The 23,465-nt window shown below is 38.0% G+C and overlaps 1 protein-coding gene across 1 annotated transcript; it reads left to right on the top strand.

The window, feature by feature from the left end:
* Nucleotides 1-10,072: 10,072 nt before the first annotated feature.
* Nucleotides 10,073-23,388, top strand: LOC121379663 (serine/threonine-protein phosphatase 6 regulatory ankyrin repeat subunit C-like). Its single transcript, XM_041508311.1, has 5 exons — nucleotides 10,073-10,373; nucleotides 15,931-16,177; nucleotides 17,992-18,124; nucleotides 20,038-20,216; nucleotides 23,232-23,388. Exons 1-5 carry the CDS (start codon nucleotides 10,229-10,231, stop codon nucleotides 23,386-23,388), a joined length of 861 nt encoding a protein of 286 aa, XP_041364245.1. The 5' UTR covers nucleotides 10,073-10,228.
* Nucleotides 23,389-23,465: the final 77 nt, after the last annotated feature.

The following is a 23,465-nucleotide window of genomic DNA, read 5'->3' as shown; positions in this document are numbered from 1 at the left end:
TTTGTTGAATCAAATTTGTTAAACACAAATTCTGTGTAGGCCTATATATATATAAAATAAAAAAACCCACCCGAAACACAACATTAGATCATGTATGAAAGACATATTGCTTATGCAAATGAAACACAATTTTACAAGGTACATTAAAACTTACAAAACTTTAAAAACTTAAAAAGCAAAAAAAACAAAACAAAACAACAAGAGAAAAACAACAAGAGGGAGCCGCAATCGGAGGTCAGTATATACCCGCAGGGATGTTATCTGGATTGATGGTGGTGGTTTGTGTGTGTGTGTGTGGGGGGGGGGGGGGGGGGGGTCTCAATATCTAGAGGAGGACCACAGTGTCTAATGAGGACCACAGTGTCTAATGGGGAGGACTACAGTGTCTAATGGGGAGGACCACAGTGTCTAATGGGGAGGACAGTCTCCTCCAGTTCCTTCCAGCCTCCAGTGATGGTTCCAGGTATACATTAGAAAAAAGACCAGGACCCCGAGATAAACACTTTATTGTTACTGCTGCAATAATATTTATTTTAAATCGATTTACTGAATTATGTTATGCCTTTTTAAAGAAATCGAATATTAGCAAATGTCCACAACATTAACAAACTGTAACAAAAACAAAATGAAATTTAAATATACATGTAATTCGATAGAATTCGTATTGCTTCAGATTAAAATATAATATCGACGGACATTCACATCTACAGTACTTACCGATGTAGATCAAAGAACCACCTTAAACATCCAAACAATAAAATACGGAACATACGATGTATTTACTCAATAAAAGTTATAATAATTAAATATGTGTACAAACAAACTTTGTTTACTCACCAAGTACGAACTGTTTTCTCTTAGTCTTCAATCAGTATACAAGATATAGATCTAATACCATTTGGGAGAGCTTTTATACATATGGGGAATCCTTACAAGAAAAACATCATCGTTCCATATATGGTTTTGTGTGCGAGTCATCCCAAATAAAGCCAATGAAAGTTAACCCAAGAATAATTTTCTTAGAATTGCAGGTGTACCTCTGTTCTATTAATAGTTGTGATTAGGTTAGCAGTGAATAACAAACTGACTAAAACGCTAAGCTGGCCAGGCGATTAGTCAGTATATGCTGTATGAACAGATGTATCAATACCGAAATATAGTACATCACTATGAATGGCGCGTCTTCATAATGGATATACACAATTATTATCTACTCAGGTTGTTGTTTGTTTTGTGCTTCTTCTTTCTTTCTTTTTTTGGTTAAGTTATTTTTTTAATATCACTATATAAAATATGACTATGTATATAGTAGGTAGTTTTGTGTCTTACTAATACTATATACCCTGTTACTCAGTTTTTATTTTTAACCTCAGATTTATTACTTTTAGAAAAAGAGGGATATTAGGTGTGTGTGCGCGTGCATATGTATGTATGTATGTATATATTTATGTATGTATGTTTGTATTTTTATATGTATGTATGTATGTATGTATTTTTATATTTTGAATATCTCTATTGTATGTATGTCGGGTTTTAACTTAAACATACATATATTCAATGACGCACTGGCACAGGGGATATTAAAATCCTTTATTGCCTTCACAAATTTCCTCATGCCGTTACCGAGACCCGGACCTGTGGCACCCAATCTCCCGCAATTGTTGGGCCGGAACGCTACCAATCAGACCAACTACGTTGCATGTATGTATGTATGTATGTATGTATGTATGTATGTGTATGTGTGTGTGTATATATATGTGTGAGTTTGTGTGTCTATAATATATATATATATATATATATATATATATATATATATATATATATATATGTGTGTGTGTGTGTGTGTGTGTGTGCGTGTGCTTGTGTGCGGGCGTATGTATATGCGTGTTTGTGCGTGCATGTGTTTGTGTGTGTATGTGTGTGCGTTTGTTTGTGTGTGCGTATGTGTGTCTGTGCATGCATGCGTGCGTGCGTGTGTCAGTGTCTGTGTGCGTCTCTCTCTATCTCTCTCTCTCTCTCTCTCTCTCTCTCTCTCTCTCTCTCTCTCTCTCTCTCTATGTGTGTGTGTGTGGGTGTGTGTTTGTTTGTGTGTGTGTTTGTGCAAGCGCGGATTCAGGCGTGGACCCAAGGGGGGAAAATGCACTTATCCCGCCCACCTGTCAAGAACCTTTAAATTCTATTTTCAAAAGCAACAACGGGTTTTGGGTCTGCGCCTGGCGTGTGTGTGTGTGTGTGTGTGTGTGTGTGTGTGTGTGCGTGTGTGTGTGTGAACATTTGCAAATGCCGCGAAACGGGGACATAAACCCAAATACAAACCAATAAACTGGGAACATCCCTCACAACGGGGACTTCCCTGGTTTGTGATATTACTGGGAATCGCTTCCTCTGGACTGGTTTATCTAAAAAAAAAAAAAAAAGTCATCATTTCTGAGCAAGTCCCCGTTTTGCCTAAATACACTGTGTGTGATACACTAACATTCCTGAGCCGCGCCTGAGCGTGTGTTTTCCAAAAAGGACGAGTTCCTGGGCGTTCGGGTCCTGGTTGGAGTTTATAGGTGTTTGGGAATCGGCCAATATAGGTTTTGTAGTGTAAATGTCTTTTTTTGTTTTAGTTGTCATTTGTAGCGAGCGGGTGTCTGTGTTTGATCGCTCGGCGTTGCCGAACCTTACTCAATATATACGACAACACAAGGTATGACTCGTTCCATCAAATGATTTCAATTAAACACCCATAAACTTCAACGAATACCTGAATGCCCGTGTACAAGATATACCCGTTTACGCGGAGAAAATTCAGATCGGGGCGAAGATTTCCTGTCTGCTTTCGGTAGGTAATAAAAGGTATTATTTTATTTATAACTTAAATGTTTTTAGTTACAAAACAATTAAAGGTAATTTATCATAATTCTAATAATTTCGTCCTTACATAATATAAAGTTATAGATAATAGTTTTGAACCGTGTTGCAGGTCCCAGCACGAGTTCCTTTGTGCATCGAACGGTTTAAAGTGTTCGAGAGTCCAATCTAATTAAAATTAGCTCTACTATTACATGTGGATCTAACAGCAGCCCTTTGGAGCTCATGTCCAGTTGACCTTTCATTCGACCAATCAAAACCTTACTTGCAAAATCATGCCAGTGATTTGAAAAGAATTTGAAAACATTCGGGATTATGCCGAGGGTGAGGGTATACGAAATGATTCGGGTAAATTACGAAGTATGCCGGAAAGTAATTGCAATATAAAAGTTTATATAAAATTCGTTTCAAAACAAAACAAAAAACCGTGATGGTATAGCCATAAAATCTGTTTATACTAGTATACAATGCAGAGTTTATTACTACACTTTTCCACCTGTTTTTTCAATGTTGAAATAGACAAACAAGTTCGCCTATTGCACGCCCGATATTTTTAGAATTTTTATGCTCCCGAATAACGCTATAAAAGGCGAAGTGTAATTGGTCAATATTTAAATTGTTATTTATAGACGAAATGTCACCTGGACATGGGAGTCCACGCAATGCTGTTAGATCTACTGGTAGACCCAGTAGAGCTAATTTTAATCATATTGTCCAGTCGAACATGGTCGCGAGTCGGACAACTACGAAGCTGTATTTCTTACTGATACAACATCACAGGCATTAAAGAATAAATCAGTTATGAAGATTAGCTATAGAACTTCTGCCATTTGCCAATCATTTCAACGTTTCATCACTCCATTATTTTCATTTAATACTAGAAGGAAGTCATCGTAGCGGGACTTTTTAATAATAGTTTTGTTTCACTTTTTCCGATAATAATCAGAAAATTAGTTCAGTGTCCTAAAAGGAACACATGTACCAACAGTAAATAAATATTTTGGATGACCATGGCATTTATTTTAAAAATATTTGAAGCTCCTTTACTTTTGTTTGAAACCTAAACCACACAAACACACACATAAATGCATACAAAGACGCACATAGAACAAAGACACACAAACACATACAGAGACATACATAGACACATCGACATACACACACACACATACGCACACGCGCACACACAGCCATGCATATATAAAAACACATATATACATACAGAGACACACAAGGAGGTACATTATAATTAGGCAAATTCAAGCTTCAGTGACGTAATAAGACACTGTTTAGGTAATAATCCAACTTCAAAATTATCAACATCAAGGATCGAAGCAGAGGGCAAAAAATATATTTCAGTTGCTACTGTCATGACTGTGCCAAAACATTCATCATTTCTCTACGAACTGATTCTCTCTTAAGGAGACGATACACGACACGAGTGCCATGTACGAGAATAGCCACGGAAATAACCAAGTACATAGCAACCGATGGAATCGTAATGTTTGTCTTGTCACTCGGTTATTCTCGTGAGTATTCTCGTACAAAACACTCGTATTGTGTGGCGTCGCCTCTAGAGACGAAGATCCTACCCCATATTAGATTAGGCATCGAGTAAACTTATAAATAAAACATTATTTAATCTCGTTTAATGCAAAAATAAGTAAGATCAAAATAAAAATATGCCTGACAATATTGAGGTTACATTCTGGGTGAAAAAAGATGTAATGATTGTGGACACTTGTAAAACAATAAAATAGTAAAACATTTTTGTGTTTAAACTGATATTCAGTTAAAATGACATGTAAAACTGTTTGGCATCAGTCCGTGCACTTAAACACAAAGATCTATGTTTTCTATTAAATATAAAAACATGTGAACCTGATGGCTTGAAACAGATACTAAAACAGTGAGATCCACTGGGAACTACAGCAAAGCCAAATATATAACAACTTAAGTCATTGCGCCAAGCATCCTGTATCTCCGTGTTTTTCCAAGGAAGAACGGTATTTGTACCGTGCTCCACATTCACATAATTAAACTAGAGTGCGTGCATACTTTTCACATGATCATTTTGATATCGTTTGTAGCGAAACTAATTAGTACGTTGATCACAATCGAATTTTGGAATACTATTGCAATTTTTGGTATTATTCCTAAGAGCTGACTTAAAACCAAACGTTTTCTTACAGCTGGGGCAGATCCTGGACAGTTTCACTTTTATACGCTAATTGACATGTACCGTTCTTTGCCCATAAACCTTTTCGGACGCAGTGTGCAGCTGTAGGTAGCATTATTGTCATGCTTTACACGCTGATGACTTCGAAGATTCTGCATTCAAGAAAACGTCTGCCCGCATGAGTTACACAATGCGGTCTGTTTTTTGATTGGTGTAGATGTGACTGGTGCAGCTTGATTGGTTGTCATTTAAAGTTATTCCACTGAGGTCCAATGGTCCATCCAGAAAGGTAATACTAGTAGTCAGCGGTCTCGGTGGCGTAGAGGTTAAGCCATCGGACATAAGGCTGGTATAGGTACCGGGTTTGCATTCCCGGTACCGGCTCCCACCCAGCTTAACGACTCATTGGGTAGGTGTAAGGCCACTACACCCCCCCCCCCTCTCTCTCTCCCTCTCTCTCTCTCTCTCTCTCTCTCTCTCTCTCTCTCTCAACCGTTAACCCTCTGTCCTTGAGTTAACCCTCTGTCCTGGACAGTCAGCCCAGATAGCTGAGGTGTGTGTCCAGGACAACGTGCTTAAACCTTAATTGGGTATAAGCACGAAAATAAGTTGGAACGAATGATAAAGGTAATAATTGTAGTTAGCCAACATGAATATCATAAGCCAGAGTGCTACATTTTCCAAACCAGAATGAACATTTCATGACGTTTATGCTATTGATAACAAATAAATATGAAAATGTCTCGGTTGGTCAAACCACACACACACACACACACACACACACACACACACAGAGTTCAACAGCCACATGGATAACAAATCAATACATGTAGTATCAGTATGTTAATTTGGATAGAAATGTAGTTGTAAAAGAAAAAATAATTCATAAAAACACGATCTAACGAGAAACCAAAAGGTTACGGGGTGCAATTCGTACACTTTGAAAATTGACAAATGGGTGCACGTCGTATACACAGGCTGGCGTGCGCCATACACTAGTGTATTCACTGGGCTCGTCTTTCGAAGCGGATTGTGCAGTTAATACTAAACACAAAGCTTAGATATTTTACATGAAGATTCAATAATCATCTACAAAAAAGGTTATGCATTCAATTTTAGATGTAATGAATAGCAGTATGTGGTTTTTGTTGTGAAAGAGAACTGAAGTGCTACGGTGGACACCGAACCAGTACCGTTTACTCATGCTGTTCGTGAATGGCAAAAGAAAAAACATAAGATTTTCGGCATTTATTTTATTTATTTATTTTTATTTATTTATTTATTTATTTATTTATTTATTTATTTATTTCATTGTTAGGGTTGACCACCCTGTTACAAGAAGAGTAGCGCAGACATCAACACATACATATGACATATGAAGACCAATCATAATATCTATGCATACTAACCAAATGAAATGAATTAACTATTACATAATACCTCCCGAATTCTAAGTGCTTCACAAATGAATTTACTTAAATTCCACTTCTGTGTATGACATTCTGTATTTAATAAAATTATAATTTTTAATCTACTGTGTTGACACCTGTATTTTGGAGACAGATATTTTATCCTTAAATCCCTATATAATGGACATATAAACAAAAAATGGAATTCATCTTCCAATATGTCATCTCAATAGTGACACTGTTTGGGCAAGTCATGTCTGTATCTATTTCTATGAGTGTTGATAATTGTATAGCCTAATCTAAATCTTGTGAGTGCATTTCTAAAATGATGTATATTCCAATCCAAATGTTTTTTTAAAAGTATAGTTGATTTAAAAGATCTATATATTTCATATATATCACTACTATTTATATCTGTTAACCATTCTTGTAACTATACGCCTGATAGTGTATGTTTTAAAGCTTTTAGAACTATATATTTTAACATCACCAATGTCTTGATATAGCCATACATAGCCAAAGCCACTACGACATAAAATACTTTCCATCTGACTTGCCCAATTATTTTTACCTTTGCAAGAAAAATTATAAAGCATTAAGTATGTTTGTTTACATAGCCTAGAAGAAGGTAGCTGTAACAGACGTGTCCATATTTAACAGTTTTGATAATGGTTATAATGTAAAGGGGATAACAACCAGTCTCAGAATACACCATTAGATTTGGGGTTTGTGAGGGAACACATAAAAAACGTTTGCATACAAAAAAATGTACTTTTCAATTTCAGGAAGACTGGAAAGGCCCCATACTTCTGATGAATATGTTAACATAGGCATAACTTGACAGTCGAACACTTTAATGATAAAGAACATCAAGCTATGAATCAAGTAATTACAAAAGAAGAAATTATTGGAGCTATTAAATCACTTAAAGTTGGGAAAGCAATGGGGATTGATGGTATATCGGTAGAATTATTGAAAGAATCACAGGTAGCTTTGATAAAATTTCTAATACCTTTTCTTAATGGCGTTTTTGACAAGGGTATATATACAAGCAGGATTCAGAACTAATTACTCAACAATTGACCATATTTTTTTTACTCTATATGGCTTAATCCAAAAGAGATTGCTATCAGGTACTAAGTTGTGTGTGGCTTTTATTGATTTCAAGGCTTTTGACTCTGTTAATAGAAATATATTGTGGAATACTTTAAGAACTATAGGAATTCACGGTAAGACAAATGGGTATGTTGAAAGCTATGTATGCATCTGTTAAGGCATGTGTCAGATATAATTCACATGATTTTACATATTTCTTTGAATGTCCCTTAGGTATAAAACAGGGGTGTAAAATAAGCCCTCTGCTTTTTCTTTTTTTATAAATGAATTGGCAACTGAAGTAATAGAGGGTAGTAAATATGGTGTACAAATTCTACCTAACTTAAATTAGTTATTTTTGTTCCTTTTTGCAGATGATATAGTTTTGTTATCAATTACCCCTGGCTGACTGCAAACGCAAATTAATAATTTGAAGAAATCTGCTGATAGACTTTGTATAACTGTGAATTTAGATAAGACTAATATTGTTGTCTTTAGAAATGGTGGGTGCCTTGCTTCTAGAGAAAAATGGAAACCTTAAAATCAAAGTTGTAAATAGTTATAAATACCTTGGTATTAATTTCACTGCGAAACTTGACATTACAACATACTAGAACTCTTTCAAAAGCAAAAAGAGCTGTTATTCAAATTATAAGATCATTATATAAATTGGGTTAATTTAATTGTAAAATATTTTCGGCATTTAAGTCAATTAGACTATATTTTTACAGTCTAAAATTACATACAGATTAGTTAGTTAATTAATATATGTATTGAGATATTTCTAAAAATGTCACGGTGAAAACGAAAGGAATTCGTACTTTAGTGATAAAAATCAAGCATTTCCTGGTATGCAATTAACTCCTGCCGTACACCGTTCCTGCGGTGTGGAATTAAGAAGTACTAAGAAGAAAATACTAATCGATAAATATTTTGTGTGCATAAAATATCTGCTTCCTTTGAACAACTCTTAGTGGCTGCTAGTTTGAGCTTACTTCAAAATTTCTACCAGGAAGTAATATTTTCCGAATTAATTATTCGTAGTTATCATTGCACAACAACTCATGATATAAACCAATCGATAGCGTGTGCTACATACAAAGCGAAGTGTACTTCCGACTACTGTACATAGCGACAACATCGGTAAGGTCAAGCTAGCAGCCACTAAGTTGTGCAAAGATAAAAGGAAAAAGAATGGTTATTCAAATACTGTTAACTCCGCAATCGTAATAGGATTATGATATATTTTAATAAAGTTATGAACTAAAAGCAAATTATCAAACCAGTATGACAATAAAGTAGGCCTATGGGGGAAGTTGGGGGTGGGTGGGGTTTTTTCTTAGGCTGAAATTAATTGCGTTTAAGCAATAAATAACAATAGGCATGATAATGTAATTTAGTGAGTTTATATAATAATAATAATAATAATAATAATTATATTAATAATACACACACACACACACACACACACACACACACACACACACACACACACACACACACACACTAAACCGGACACTCTAGGGATCAAGTAAAAAATCCGGTTTTAAGAGGTATCCGGTTTAGAGAGGTACAGATATTCTGTACAGATATTTAAAAAAGGATCATGAAAAACGTCCGTTTGTGAGGGGATTCTGGTTTACAGAGGTAGGGTCCGGTTTTGAGAGGTTCCACTGTGTGTGTGTGTGTGTGTGTGTGTGTGTGTGTGTGTGTGTGTGTGTGTGTGTGTGTGTGTGTGTGTGTTAGGTGTATATATTATAGGTAACTCAATAGATGGATGCTATAAGAAATAGTTTAATATTTGATAGTTTGATAGTTTCATTATTGGACACTGTCAATGTTTTCAAAACTGTGTTCACTAACCATTCTTATCACACCACCAGGCGAGTGTTCTTTAGCGTCATTCTATTATATTATATATTAATCTGAACGGACGTAGAAAGTACTGACTGTAATGTGCGCTCTGCACTACTTATATATATTATCACATATAATAACAATGGCGTAAGAAGGTGCCAAAGAGTGGGGGGGAGGGGGACACTTTTATATTTACACACTTTTACACTATTATAAAGCAAATATAAAGCAAAATATCTGACAAGTGTGTCGGGGGGGGGGGGGCATGCCCCCGCCCCCACTTCCTACGCCAGTGAATAAATAGCACTAGAGGACACTTGAACTACAGGTGAGGTTATGTACGTGAAATTTGAGAACGGGAACATGTTCACGAACACACCTCTTCGAATACAACAGATTCAAATACACATTGGTTCTCTTGTAAAATGTCCGACTAAATTTCCTCGCCGTGATTAGAACAAATTTATGTATCAAAATATTAATATTATTTAGTATTAATAATAAAAAATATAAGCAATTAAAACAGAAATTGGTGGCATATCTGCGGTGGAAAGGGTAATGGTCTAAAACTAATGGGAAATATGAGGCGAAATTCATTTTTTAAACAAAACAAAAACCGACAGGCTCAACCAATCGAATCACTATAATATGAGTTACAACGGGTGAGAAGAAAATGCCTTAGTGACTGCTGGCTGCTGATTTGTTTGTGGCTGATAACCTGGTAGGCCCGATTTCAGGCGATCTAAACAAAATATGTTGTTAATGTCCATTTATTCTGTTAACCAAAAATAAATCATATGTCAGTGTTTGACAGTCAGAAACAATTAAAAATATGGAATTAAATGAATCAACAAAATATTTTAACATTGAAGCCATGCCTCCTGAGTTCAATGTGTTGATGCAAGCCATATCAAACTGTGCTGGACCAGTGGTGCACCAGATACTCCAACAACAGCCCCAACTAATTAACCATAAAGGTACAGTAGACAGTAAATCTAAGCATGTAAATCAGGCATTGACCAAAAGAGTCATTCATTCTAGTAGCTGGAGGTTTTTTTAAAAAACCCTCCTATTTAAATTAAGCATTGAAATTAAAGGCCAGTTTAATGTTTTTAACAGATGCCCCTAATTAAACAATGCTATGCAGCATAGTATGCTACGGCTATATACTCTGTCAAAAAAGAAACGCATAGGTGATAGGGAAAGAAGAAAAGTGTGATTTTACAAAATATCAAGTTGTTTTTGTACAATGTTGCCGAATGACCATGTGTGTTAATGTTCCTGGAATGGACAGCATTCCCAAATGCACCCTAAAACAAATTTAACGCATGTTGTGGCACATTGTGCGACAATTCAGGAAATCGGCGTGAAATGGTCAGATTTTGGTGAATACACATGAAACTCGGGGAAAAGATTGGGATATTTAAAGCTGCAATGCTCGCAATGGTGCCTCATGTCCATTTCGACGTAGACGAGTTACAAGATGCCAAGACTAAGCCTGCCGAATCAAAACATTGCAATAGGCCGCCTCCAGTTAGGTGAATCGCAGTTGCATGCCACATAAACGTCCATCAGAGCACCATTTCACGTCTCTGGGACAGGTACCAGCAGTTTCAATCAGCTGAAGACCGGCCCAGAAGTGGAAGACCTCGCATAACAACTGCAGCACAAGATCGCTACATCCGGGTTCCGCCACAGTAACGAACACTGCTGGACGAATACCTAGTTTGAGACGGGTGTCTGCACAAATCATTCGGAACCGACTTCGAGAAGCTGGTTTACGGGCTAGGAGACATATGTTGGCCCCGTCCTGTGACGTCAACATCGACATTTACGTGTTAGCTGGTGCACAAATGTACAGGGGTGGAACTTGGGAAACTGATGGTGAGTATGGTTCAGCGACGAGTCACGTTTCCTTCTCCTGCGGCGTGATGGATGACAACGTGTTTACAGACGCCACAATGAAAGTTTTGCCAACAACTGCGTCGCCCAAGTTGACAGATTCGGTGGAGGGAGTGTCTTGATGTGGGGAGCCATCTCATACACCGGCAGAAGTGAACTTGTGTTCGCACAAGGCAACCTGACAGCTTGTACGCTACCGGGATGAAATTCTTTGCCGTCACATGCTTCCCATTTTGGATTGACGGAGAGAACTCTTTGAGCAGGACTGTGCCAGGCTGCATACGGCACGTGTAACAATGGATTTCCTAAAAAATTAGAACATTAATGTGCTGCCATGGCCATCAAGATCACCAGATCTCAACCCCATTGAACATCTATGGGACGAACTGGACAGATGTGTATGCCAGCGTGACCTGGAGCCTCAGACACTTCCGCAACTGTCACATGCACTGCAGGAAGAATGGGCTAGGATTCCATGTGCCCGGATTCAGAGACTCATTCAGTCTATGCCAAGATGTCGCGCAGTGATTGTTGCTGCTGGTGGCCACACAAGGTACTGATTTCAGCGCCCTTGTGCGACGCTGTTTGGTGACGAAAACGCCTCCACTGTCGTCAGTCCATAGCAAGAACATTGTCACATACTCGTGTCAAATTTGCCTGTTAAAAATGATCATAAATAACGAAATTATGCCACTTTGTATTAAAGAGATAATTCCATGAATATTTCGCCAATGCATTTCTTTTTTGACAGAGTATATTATAAAATATAACTATAACACCCCAGAGTTGTTGTTTGGGGTTACCTGTGATGTTCATGAAGATGAATCACAAACATGGACCCAACCTATAGTGTTTGACTGTTATTTTGGATTGAGATGTACATGTAAGAGGGGCGAGACATAGCCCAGTGGTAAAGTGTCCGCCTGATGCACGCTTTGTCTAGGATTGACCCCAGTCGGTGGGCCAATTGAGCTATTTTTCATTCCAGCCAGTGGGCAGGACATAGCCCAGTGGTAAAGTGTCCGCCTGATGCACGCTTTGTCTAGGATTGACCCCAGTCGGTGGGCCAATTGAGCTATTTTTCATTCCAGCCAGTGGGCAGGACATAGCCCAGTGGTAAAGTGTCCGCCTGATGCACGCTTTGTCTAGGATTGACCCCAGTCGGTGGGCCAATTGAGCTATTTTTCATTCCAGCCAGTGGGCAGGACATAGCCCAGTGGTAAAGTGTCCGCCTGATGCACGCTTTGTCTAGGATTGACCCCAGTCGGTGGGCCAATTGAGCTATTTTTCATTCCAGCCAGTGGGCAGGACATAGCCCAGTGGTAAAGTGTCCGCCTGATGCACGCTTTGTCTAGGATTGACCCCAGTCGGTGGGCCAATTGAGCTATTTTTCATTCCAGCCAGTGGGCAGGACATAGCCCAGTGGTAAAGTGTCCGCCTGATGCACGCTTTGTCTAGGATTGACCCCAGTCGGTGGGCCAATTGAGCTATTTTTCATTCCAGCCAGTGGGCAGGACATAGCCCAGTGGTAAAGTGTCCGCCTGATGCACGCTTTTTGTCTAGGATTGACCCCAGTCGGTGGGCCAATTGAGCTATTTTTCATTCCAGCCAGTGGGCAGGACATAGCCCAGTGGTAAAGTGTCCGCCTGATGCACGCTTTGTCTAGGATTGACCCCAGTCGGTGGGCCAATTGAGCTATTTTTCATTCCAGCCAGTGGGCAGGACATAGCCCAGTGGTAAAGTGTCCGCCTGATGCACGCTTTGTCTAGGATTGACCCCAGTCGGTGGGCCAATTGAGCTATTTTTCATTCCAGCCAGTGGGCAGGACATAGCCCAGTGGTAAAGTGTCCGCCTGATGCACGCTTTGTCTAGGATTGACCCCAGTCGGTGGGCCAATTGAGCTATTTTTCATTCCAGCCAGTGGGCAGGACATAGCCCAGTGGTAAAGTGTCCGCCTGATGCACGCTTTGTCTAGGATTGACCCCAGTCGGTGGGCCAATTGAGCTATTTTTCATTCCAGCCAGTGGGCAGGACATAGCCCAGTGGTAAAGTGTCCGCCTGATGCACGCTTTGTCTAGGATTGACCCCAGTCGGTGGGCCAATTGAGCTATTTTTCATTCCAGCCAGTGGGCAGGACATAGCCCAGTGGTAAAGTGTCCGCCTGATGCACGCTTTGTCTAGGATTGACCCCAGTCGGTGGGCCAATTGAGCTATTTTTCATTCCAGCCAGTGGGCAGGACATAGCCCAGTGGTAAAGTGTCCGCCTGATGCACGCTTTGTCTAGGATTGACCCCAGTCGGTGGGCCAATTGAGCTATTTTTCATTCCAGCCAGTGGGCAGGACATAGCCCAGTGGTAAAGTATAAAACATTTCCTTTCCTTTCCAATAGCCGATAATTAATTGATCATTGTGTTTTAGTGGTGTTGTTAAACAAAACAAACTTCTTCATTCCAGCCAGTGCATGACTGGTATATCAAATGATGTGGTATGTGTTATCTGTGGGATGGTGCATATATAAATCCATTGCTACTAATGAAAAAAATGTAGCTGGTATCCTCTAAGACTATATGTCGAAATTACCAATGATTAATAAATCAATGTGCTCTAGTGGTATCATTACAGACTTGGTGCACCTCCCCTGTATGTCATTCTGTATTATGTCAAACTATTAGTCTTGTTAGATATACTCTCACCTTACATCCCCCTTTCTTTAATTTAGAACTTAATTTTACTCATCCCAAGATATCCCACTTCTGACACCATATATTGCATTGTGTTGGCTTGGCCAAAATATGTTCCAAGTCTTAGCAACAATAAACATGAGAACAGGACAACTATAATGTGCTATAACTTTACTGCTCAAGTCCACCCTTACAGACTTGGGGCAATTCCCAGGATGTTATTCTAACTCTATTTGTTGTGTTACATATACTCTCTAACCTTACACATTCCATTAAATTATCTTAGCACTATTGTTACTATGGATACCTACTATCATAATCTTAAAGTGGAACTAAACTCAAACAAGAGCCTTATGTGTTGGAAAGATGCATACTCGGACCACCAACACATACTGACACTTTAACAAATGAAAAACGCATAATTTTAGAGTTAATAAAAAAAAATTGGGGGCAGCCATTTTCTTTTGTTTTTGGTGCGTCCAGAATTCTAGCTTGATGCGAAGTGACGTCAGCTCCTGAACAACTCCTGTATGCACAGTGTAAACAAACATAGTCATTTACGACAAGGCACTTCACTTTCATCAACCTGACTTGTAAAACAGCATAAATGACTTGATAGTATAATAAACTATTTCACTAAATATATTTCAGTTTGCGTAAATAGAACAAATGGCCAAATTTACGAAGCCCGTTTTAGACTTACACACATGTATCTACATACATTTACTAGACTTGCATGTATCTACATACATTTACTAGACTTACACACATGTATCTACATACATTTACTAGACTTGCATGTATCTACATACATTTACTAGACTTACACACATGTATCTACATACATTTACTAGACTTACACACATGTATCTACGTACATTTACTAGACTTGCACACATGTATCTACGTACATTTACTAGACTTGCACACATGTATCTACGTACATTTACTAGACTTACACGCATGTATCTACATACATTTACTAGACTTACACACATGTATCTACATACATTTACTTACGTACATTTACTAGACTTGCACGCATGTATCTACGTACATTTACTAGACTTACACACATGTATCTACATACATTTACTAGACTTACACATGTATCTACATACATTTATTAAACTTACATGCATGTATCTACATACATTTACTAGGCTTAAACGCATGTATTTACGTACATTTACTAGACTTGCACGCATGTATCTACGTACATTCACTAGACTTACACGCATGTATCTACTTACATTCACTAGACTTACACGCATGTATCTATGTACATTCACTAGACTTACACACATGTATCTACGTACATTCACTAGACTTACACGCATGTATCTACGTACATTCACTAGACTTAAACGCATGTATCTACGTACATTCACTAGACTTACATGTATCTACGTACATTCACTAGACTTACACACATGTATCTACATACATTTACTAGGCTTAAACGCATGTATCTACATACATTTACTAGGCTTAAACGCATGTATCTACATACATTTACTAGACTTACACGCATGTATCTACATACATTTACTAGGCTTACACGCATGTATCTACGTACATTTACTAGGCTTACACACATGTATCTACGTACATTTACTAGGCTTAAACACATGTATCTACGTACATTTACTAGGCTTAAACACATGTATCTACATACATTTACTAGGCTTAAACACATGTATCTACGTACATTTACTAGGCTTAAACACATGTATCTACGTACATTTACTAGGCTTACACACATGTATCTACGTACATTTACTAGGCTTAAACACATGTATCTACGTACATTTACTAGGCTTAAACACATGTATCTACGTACATTTACTAGGCTTAAACACATGTATCTACATACATTTACTAGGCTTAAACATCTGTGTTTAACAAAAACAGGCTTTGTAAATTCAGCCCATTATGTTTTTTAATTCAGGTTGGCATGGCAACACTGCCCTGCACCGTGCATGTTTAGTAGGAGACATCAGTGTGGTAGCTCTCCTGGTAAATGCTGGTGCTGACACTAACACACTGAATGACTCGGGGGAGAGTCCAGTTCATTACGCTGCCAAAAGGGGAATTCCGTCTGTACTTCACATTCTAACCAAGCATGGTGGTGATGTTACTACTACTGATAAACATGGCAGGAGGATAACACACCATGCATCAGAAACAGGCTCTGTGTAGGTTACTTCTTGATATTTATAACAATACAATTACATGATCAGAGAAACTAACAAAATATCTCTCTGTGGCTCTGTCTTTTTTTTTTCTCTCTCTCCATATGACCCTATCACCATTTCTCCCTCTCTGTGACTTTCTCTCTCTCTCTCTCTCTCTCTCTCTCTCTCTCTCCCTCCACCCTCCCTCCCTCCCCCTCCCCTCCCCCCCTCTCTCTCACCCATCTCTCTATCACTCTCTTTCTCCGTTTCTGTCTACCTATCACCCCCTCTCTCTCTCTCTCTCTCTCTCTCTCTCTCTCTCTCTCTCTCTCTCTCTCTCTCTCTCTCTCTCTCTCTCTCTCTCTCTCCAAAATATTTGAGATTGCTTTTAATGAAATTGTATTTAGCATGTTTGACGTCATATAACCATAAAATGTGTTGAGTGTGTCGTTAAATAAAACATTTCTTTCTGGGGGTTTTTGTATTTAGCACATTATAGTCTGAATTTCTAGGGTATTTAGATCTGTAGTGACATGGGTTTGAATCCTGATGTAGCATAGCGTGGGTTGCCAGTGCCCGGGGCAAGGCAAGTATTACACCCCCTATCCAGTGGACTCACTCCTCGAGTCCCTTCCACCAATCCAGAATTTTGCGTCCAGGACAACTGCCCTGGTGGCACCGTCCACGCTGCTCCACTGCCTCCAAAGCAGTACTACATACAAACCCCTAAAAGTATAGTTATGGTCAACCAAAAAACAAGAGATAATAATAAAACAAATAGTATCATGAAATTTAAAATACGATGAATATTTATAATAATTATTAAAAAGCATGTTTTATTTCCATAAATTAGTGTCCCAACCACTGAGATGTAGCCTATATTGTTACAAGCATTTTGCAGATGTCAGTGACGGTGGCATTTTCCCAACACACTCAACGCAAAAATATAAATTTGAAAACAGACTTGAAATATTGAAAAAATAAGGAAACTTTTTAAATCTCTAAGCTGATTTATTAAGATGCAATAAAATGTAAAATGTGGATATTATACAAAGTAATTAAAAAATGTATTTGATGAAAGTCGGGTATATAATCTTTTAATGGTCCTGATGAAGGGTTTTCATACCTGATTATATCAACGTCATAAGGTATTTTTTAAGAAGCATATGATGCAACTTAAGCTGTAAAATTAATTTTGTACAAGTTTGTTTTTACATATTTCTCATGTAGTTATGTGTTTTAAAATGTACATTATGCACGGATGTGAGAGCTATGCGGAAATGCTTAAATGCCCAAAGCATGATGTTCAATACTGTTAACCACATAAGGTTCATTTGCATGTTTTCATTTTGTTATTTGATGACAAAGGTACTTCTACATACCCATCTGCAACATCAATAATGGCTAATATGGTAAATAGGAGATTACCTGTTATCAAGTACCTATGGACGATACTAGTATTTATTTCATCTTAATTGTTTTCAACCTTTTATGCATCAGTTATAAGGTGTTAACAGATTAAAATGTTTATTCACTTCTGGTCTTTCTGACAATGGAGATTGGCGAAATGTTTGTAGTGGATCAAACTTCACTTTATTGTCTAACATATACATACTATATTATCCAGTTTGGGCTACTTAAAGATATTAGGGTGACCAGAAACACTTTGAATATATAGAAACTGCTATTCTAAACATAAAACTGTATTTAATATATGATTTTGGTTGTTAGCTTGCATGCATACAGGCACACATGCACGCACGCACACACACACATACTAGTTTGACAAATTAACATGTATCATCTTATCTTAGTGGTTTGTTGTTTTATTGTAGCTATATGCTTCACTACTTGTCAACCGTGCACAGTGTGAGTTTCCGTGATGTTGACAAGAAACTCCAGTCACCACTGCATATAGTTTGTGGATTTGGTCATGCAGAAGCTTTTAAGTATCTGATCAGGAAGGAGGTACAGTACTAGTATTGGCATGAGTTTCGCTTTGAACAAAAAAAAAAAAATTAAAACATTACTGTATGTTAATTTTAGGGGGGGGGGGGATGGGGGGGGGGCATGCTCCCACCCACCCAATCAAGTCTTCTTTTATAAAAACTGTTAAAATTTTATAAAATCATTCATACATACATATATACATACATAGTGTGGGCTGCACCTCCCCCCAATATGGGTTGCCCCTTCCCCAATATAAAATCATGGCTACATCAGTGTACCACTGATTTCAAAGCAATAAGGTGTGTGTGGGTGCGATTGCGCTCATACAGCACACGTAATTTCAATGTCACGAGTGTGAAAAACGGGGCACATTACACTTGACAAACGGCACATGTAAAATAAACTAGCTCATTTAGCTGATAGGAAGGTCCTTTATCAAAACAATGAAAATGAAAAACATAGCAGTGGCATCCATGCAGACATTAAACTGGTATTTCTCTTTATTGAACAAATTGCGAAATACTGGTTTAATATAGACAATTTTGTAGATGTACCAGCCAAAATTCAATCGTAGCTACACTGCCTATTTTATTTATTTTGCAGAGTGCAATTTTTCACTCTCTTAGCATATTGAGGTGTGTGATTTTCCACTTGCCTGGATTTTTCAAAAACCAAGGACTGACTGCAGTCTTATAATGACATGCTTTCATTTTTGTCTCGTCTTAGCAAAGAGGTGGGGGAGGCGAAAATTGGGCAAACAGTGATCTTGATGCCCCTACAGGTGTACCGAAACCCATTTTTGGAGGGGTTCAGCCTGCTTTTTGCCCAAATTAAACAAACATGCCCGAATCTAGATGACAATATTTATTCATATTAGCATTACTGCCAAACAGCTGTATAGGTGTGCACACGAATCACCACGCATTTGTACATGGATTACAACTAATTTTGCTTGTAGAATGATGGAAATACATCTTTAAAAGGTCTCAGGTTGGAACATTTTGCCAGAATATCTCTATCGTTTTTGCCAGAATATCTATATCGTTTTTGCCAGAATTTGAGGAGTTGCTCCAGCACTAAGAGGCAATTGCCCCCACCTCCGTTTTGTACACTTATGGGTGCCCTGCCCTTAAACAAATATTTGTTTGTTTGTTTTATTTATTTTATTGGCCCCCGGCTCATTTTTACAGTGTCAGGGTTGGGGTGCCCTGATTCCTCATCACAAAAACATTAGAATATAAAAGTTAAATACTAGAAGAGCATGACTTGTACACACAATAGTATGGTAAGAAAAATGCTAATATAGTAGAATTAATAATAACACTAATAATATGTCTGATATCATATAACTAATTAAATTGTGTTGAGTGTATTGTTAAATAAAACATTCCTTCCTTCACCTGAAGTTATATATTAATTATTATCTGCTTACCAGAGGGTGGGTTCAATGGGATGAAGCAAATGAGCTGTGATCATATATACAATAGCCTTTATGCTTTTATCATTTATGAGATTCATATATCAATACACATTATTAAGCATTAATGTGCCTATGCATACCAGTCCAAAAGCCTAGACCCAAGTATTCCTTTAAGGACATCCAACTGTGTTGTTAGCTTGTTTGTTTACAAACACTTGCAAAGCACTCGGGGACAAAAAATGAATACATGACCAGGGCTCACCCTGCCTAATGCAAATTGCAAACTTTTGTACAAAGTGGCTACAACTTTTAATATTTGGCTAATAAAATGTTTCTTTAAATTAGCCCTTGTGAACAATTTACAAGGAAATCCTGTACATACGTGAAAGTTGGCTAAAACAATTATTTTCAATGTGATCCCTGCATGAATACTACATTTCTCATGATGGTAAGACTTAATTTGATGAGGACATTTCAACTGCTGTTACATTTTTCAGTTATTTCTTTTTAGAGAAGTGACTTGACCCAAGGTGACTTTGCTGGGAACACGCCAATGCATCTGACAGTTGAGGAGGGACACAGTCATCTGACGTGGTTGCTGCTGAGAGCAGTGGGCTGCGGCAGTCTCCATCACAGGAACAAGGCAGGCTACACCCCAGTGGACATCGCCTGCCAGCGTGACAAGGCTGGGTCAGTAAGCAGTGGTTGGGTATAAAAAACTACATTTAACTTACTGGAGTGAGAGTTGATCATAAATACTGTGAATCAGGGAAATATTAGTGAGCAAAACATTGTTACAAATTTAAAAAAAGCTTATCAAAAAAGTAATATTTCATAATACTGTATTTCAAAGGCAGATCAATATTTATGATGTAAATTGTTTATGATCTGATAATACATTATATATATTACTTAAATTAGTAATTGTATTGTTCTCCACTTAAATCTGTTGATACACAGGGATAGAAACTAACACTTGACTGCTCACACCCTCGCCCTGGTGAGTATAACTCCCTTGGGATGAGTACAGTTTAAATGATGCTACTGCTCCCCACCCTGACGCTGACTGCAAATCAGACTATTTCACCATAATATACTACATAGGTAATGTGTCTTCCTTAAAGTGACTAAAAACATAAGTTTGGTCATTTGTTTTGTTTCAGTTTCTTTGTAACCTTTTGCAAATTACACAGTTTGTGTTAGAAAAACATTAAAAACAAGAGTACCAGTGAGGTACATGATACGCCTGTCAGGAGTTTAATGGATAACCATGGCATAGATATTAATGAATATGTTACGGGTGTGAAATTTTTGCAATGGGATGGATGAACAGTTTGTTTTGGACCATCAGTGACCTAGTAAATGTATGTAACACACCGCCATCCCAAGTTGTTCCTACATGTGAGGTTTGATGGTCCTGTATGCATCTGTATGCAAGATATGGTCTGGACAAGTATTTACTGTTATGTGCAGTAAACTGAAAAGTAGGTCACAGTTACCTTGTAATAGTATGCGACACACCGACATCCCAAGTTGTTTCCTACATATCAGGTTTGATGCATCTGTATGCAAGATATGGTCCGGACAAGAAAAAGTTAACAGACATATGTACAGACAGTCGGATGGACGGACAACGCCATACCATAATATGACCCATCATAAACGGGCGTATAGTAATAAAACTATCTTGCCAGATAGTAATTCATAGATTAATCTTCTTCAACACTTGCCTTAATCTGGTGCCCATGTTTAACTCAAACTGGTTCTCCAGTTCTGAACTTGCATGAATAATAAAAATCACTATGCTTAAAATATAAGAATAATGTTAATGTAGTCATCATACTTAAATTGATATTCATAAAATATCTTATGTAAGTCTAAATATCATGCCTATAGCTTCTCAGATGTCTTGCTATTGTCTCCAGTCGTCTTTCATGTCGATTTCATGGTTTGGCTCTAGGATAACTTAGGGTTAGGGTTAGGGTTAAAGTTAGGAAAAGGACTAGTTCAGAGGTTCATGTCAGAAACTATTGTGGTAATATCGATAGACATACCTTGAATGGGCATAGCGTTCTTAGCTCTAGCATCTAGATGCAGTTTTCATCTTGCATAAGAATAGGGGGGAATGTGATCGGACTCATTCGGTAGACCACTCGCCGGAGATTCTTGGGTCGTAGGATCAAACCTCCTTGATGGACCCATTCTCTGATTGGGTTTCCCTATCACAACCAGGGCCCCACACATGTTATATCAAAGTTTGTGGTTTGTGCTGTACTGTCTGTAGGAAAGTGCATATAAAAGATCCCTTGCTGCTAATGTATAAAATGTAGCGGGTTTCCACTAAGACTAACAATAAAAACTACCAAATATTTGACATCCAGTAGCCGGTGATTAATAAATTGATGTACTCTAATGATGTTGTTAAACGAAACAGAAAAAAGCCATATTGTTTTGAGTTTGAATAGTAAAAATGAGTCTCACTTGTGTGTCTTTTAATGGGTGTACGCATTCCAGGAGAGCTGCTAGTTGAAGATGGCCATGTCATCATGGAAAATGAAGTTCAGATGATATTTCCTTTTGCAGTTCACATGTGAACCATCCATAGCACACCCCATGAGTACTGATCATTTGTCCTCATGTCCTTCAGTGAACAGTGCTGATGTCTTTCTAATCCAAATCCACTATCATCTCCTTTGGGATAAATACTTTCTGAGTACCCTTTTTTATTTCCATTGCACCACTTACAGACAAAATTCAATTAACCCGTCCATACAGGTCTCTGAATTGATAGAAGTGATAGTTTCTGGTAGCATGTCGATTACTCATTATCATGTCAAATAATCCACCATTATTATGATTACCGAAAAATGGTTTTTGATTGGTTTCAGTGATCATAGGTCACGGAACCAAACAAATATTCCACAAAATTTGACGTACTGAGACATGCTTGTGTTCCACCATACTTATTAAAAAGTTCTTTATTTTATTATCAAATTGTAACTTTTGCTAGGCACATTGGAATTTGCCTGCTAATGATTTCACCTGTTGATTGCATAACAATTATGCATGTGCTCTAAAAGAAATAATAAAATGAGTTGCATATTAAATATGCTACAGTTCTCAAAGAGGTTTTTCTAATTGAATATGGCTCTTGCATGTGTGCCATATTATTGTAAATTATCAGACATAAATGGAATGAAATAAAGGAACACAGGGTGTTGTAGACCAAAGTGAATAATTAACATAATGCCTAAATAAAATACAAAGCTGAATGGGAAGACAGACATTAAATTGGTGTTTTGGCCATAGTCACTGTTTGCATGGGCGTACGACCTGGGGCAAAACAGTTGGAAAAATTCGGGCAGTTTTTATCTCGGTAAAATTTTGGGCAAATCAACCCCTCCAGACCACCACCCCCCCCCCCCCCCCCCCCCCCCCCCCCCCCCCCCCCCCCCCCCCCTAAATCAAAGATTCCCCATACACCCATGACTGTTTGCTGTCACTATGTATTTGATCTTATTTATGTGATCTGTTAATTCTTTCCATCAGTAATTGGTGACAAGTTGGGTAAAATAAACATGTAGTAAGATTGACCTGTCAAATGTTAAATATCTGAACACAATTTTTAGAATTGGCCAATCCAAAAAATATCTCATTTCCTTTTGTTGGACAAGAAATGTAATAATTTAAGATATGTGATTGCAGACATAAGGAGATCACACCATTGTTGAAGTCATATGAAGGCGTGCGTGATCACAGCTATAAACCCAGTGGATCCGATGTTGCTACGGTAATGGCACTTGCTGTCACAAGCTCTATATATGACTGTGTGTGTTGTTCTGTAAAACTACTAATCCAGTAACAAGGGCGCTTGGTTTCTTTTCCATCCTCGGGTTCATCGTCATAGTCTACCCTGCTCAAGAGTAAATACACAGAATT

Source organism: Gigantopelta aegis, chromosome 8 (genome assembly GCF_016097555.1).
Source record: "Gigantopelta aegis isolate Gae_Host chromosome 8, Gae_host_genome, whole genome shotgun sequence".
Lineage (NCBI taxonomy): Eukaryota > Metazoa > Mollusca > Gastropoda > Neomphalida > Peltospiridae > Gigantopelta > Gigantopelta aegis.
This window is presented reverse-complemented; position numbering and strand designations above follow the sequence as displayed.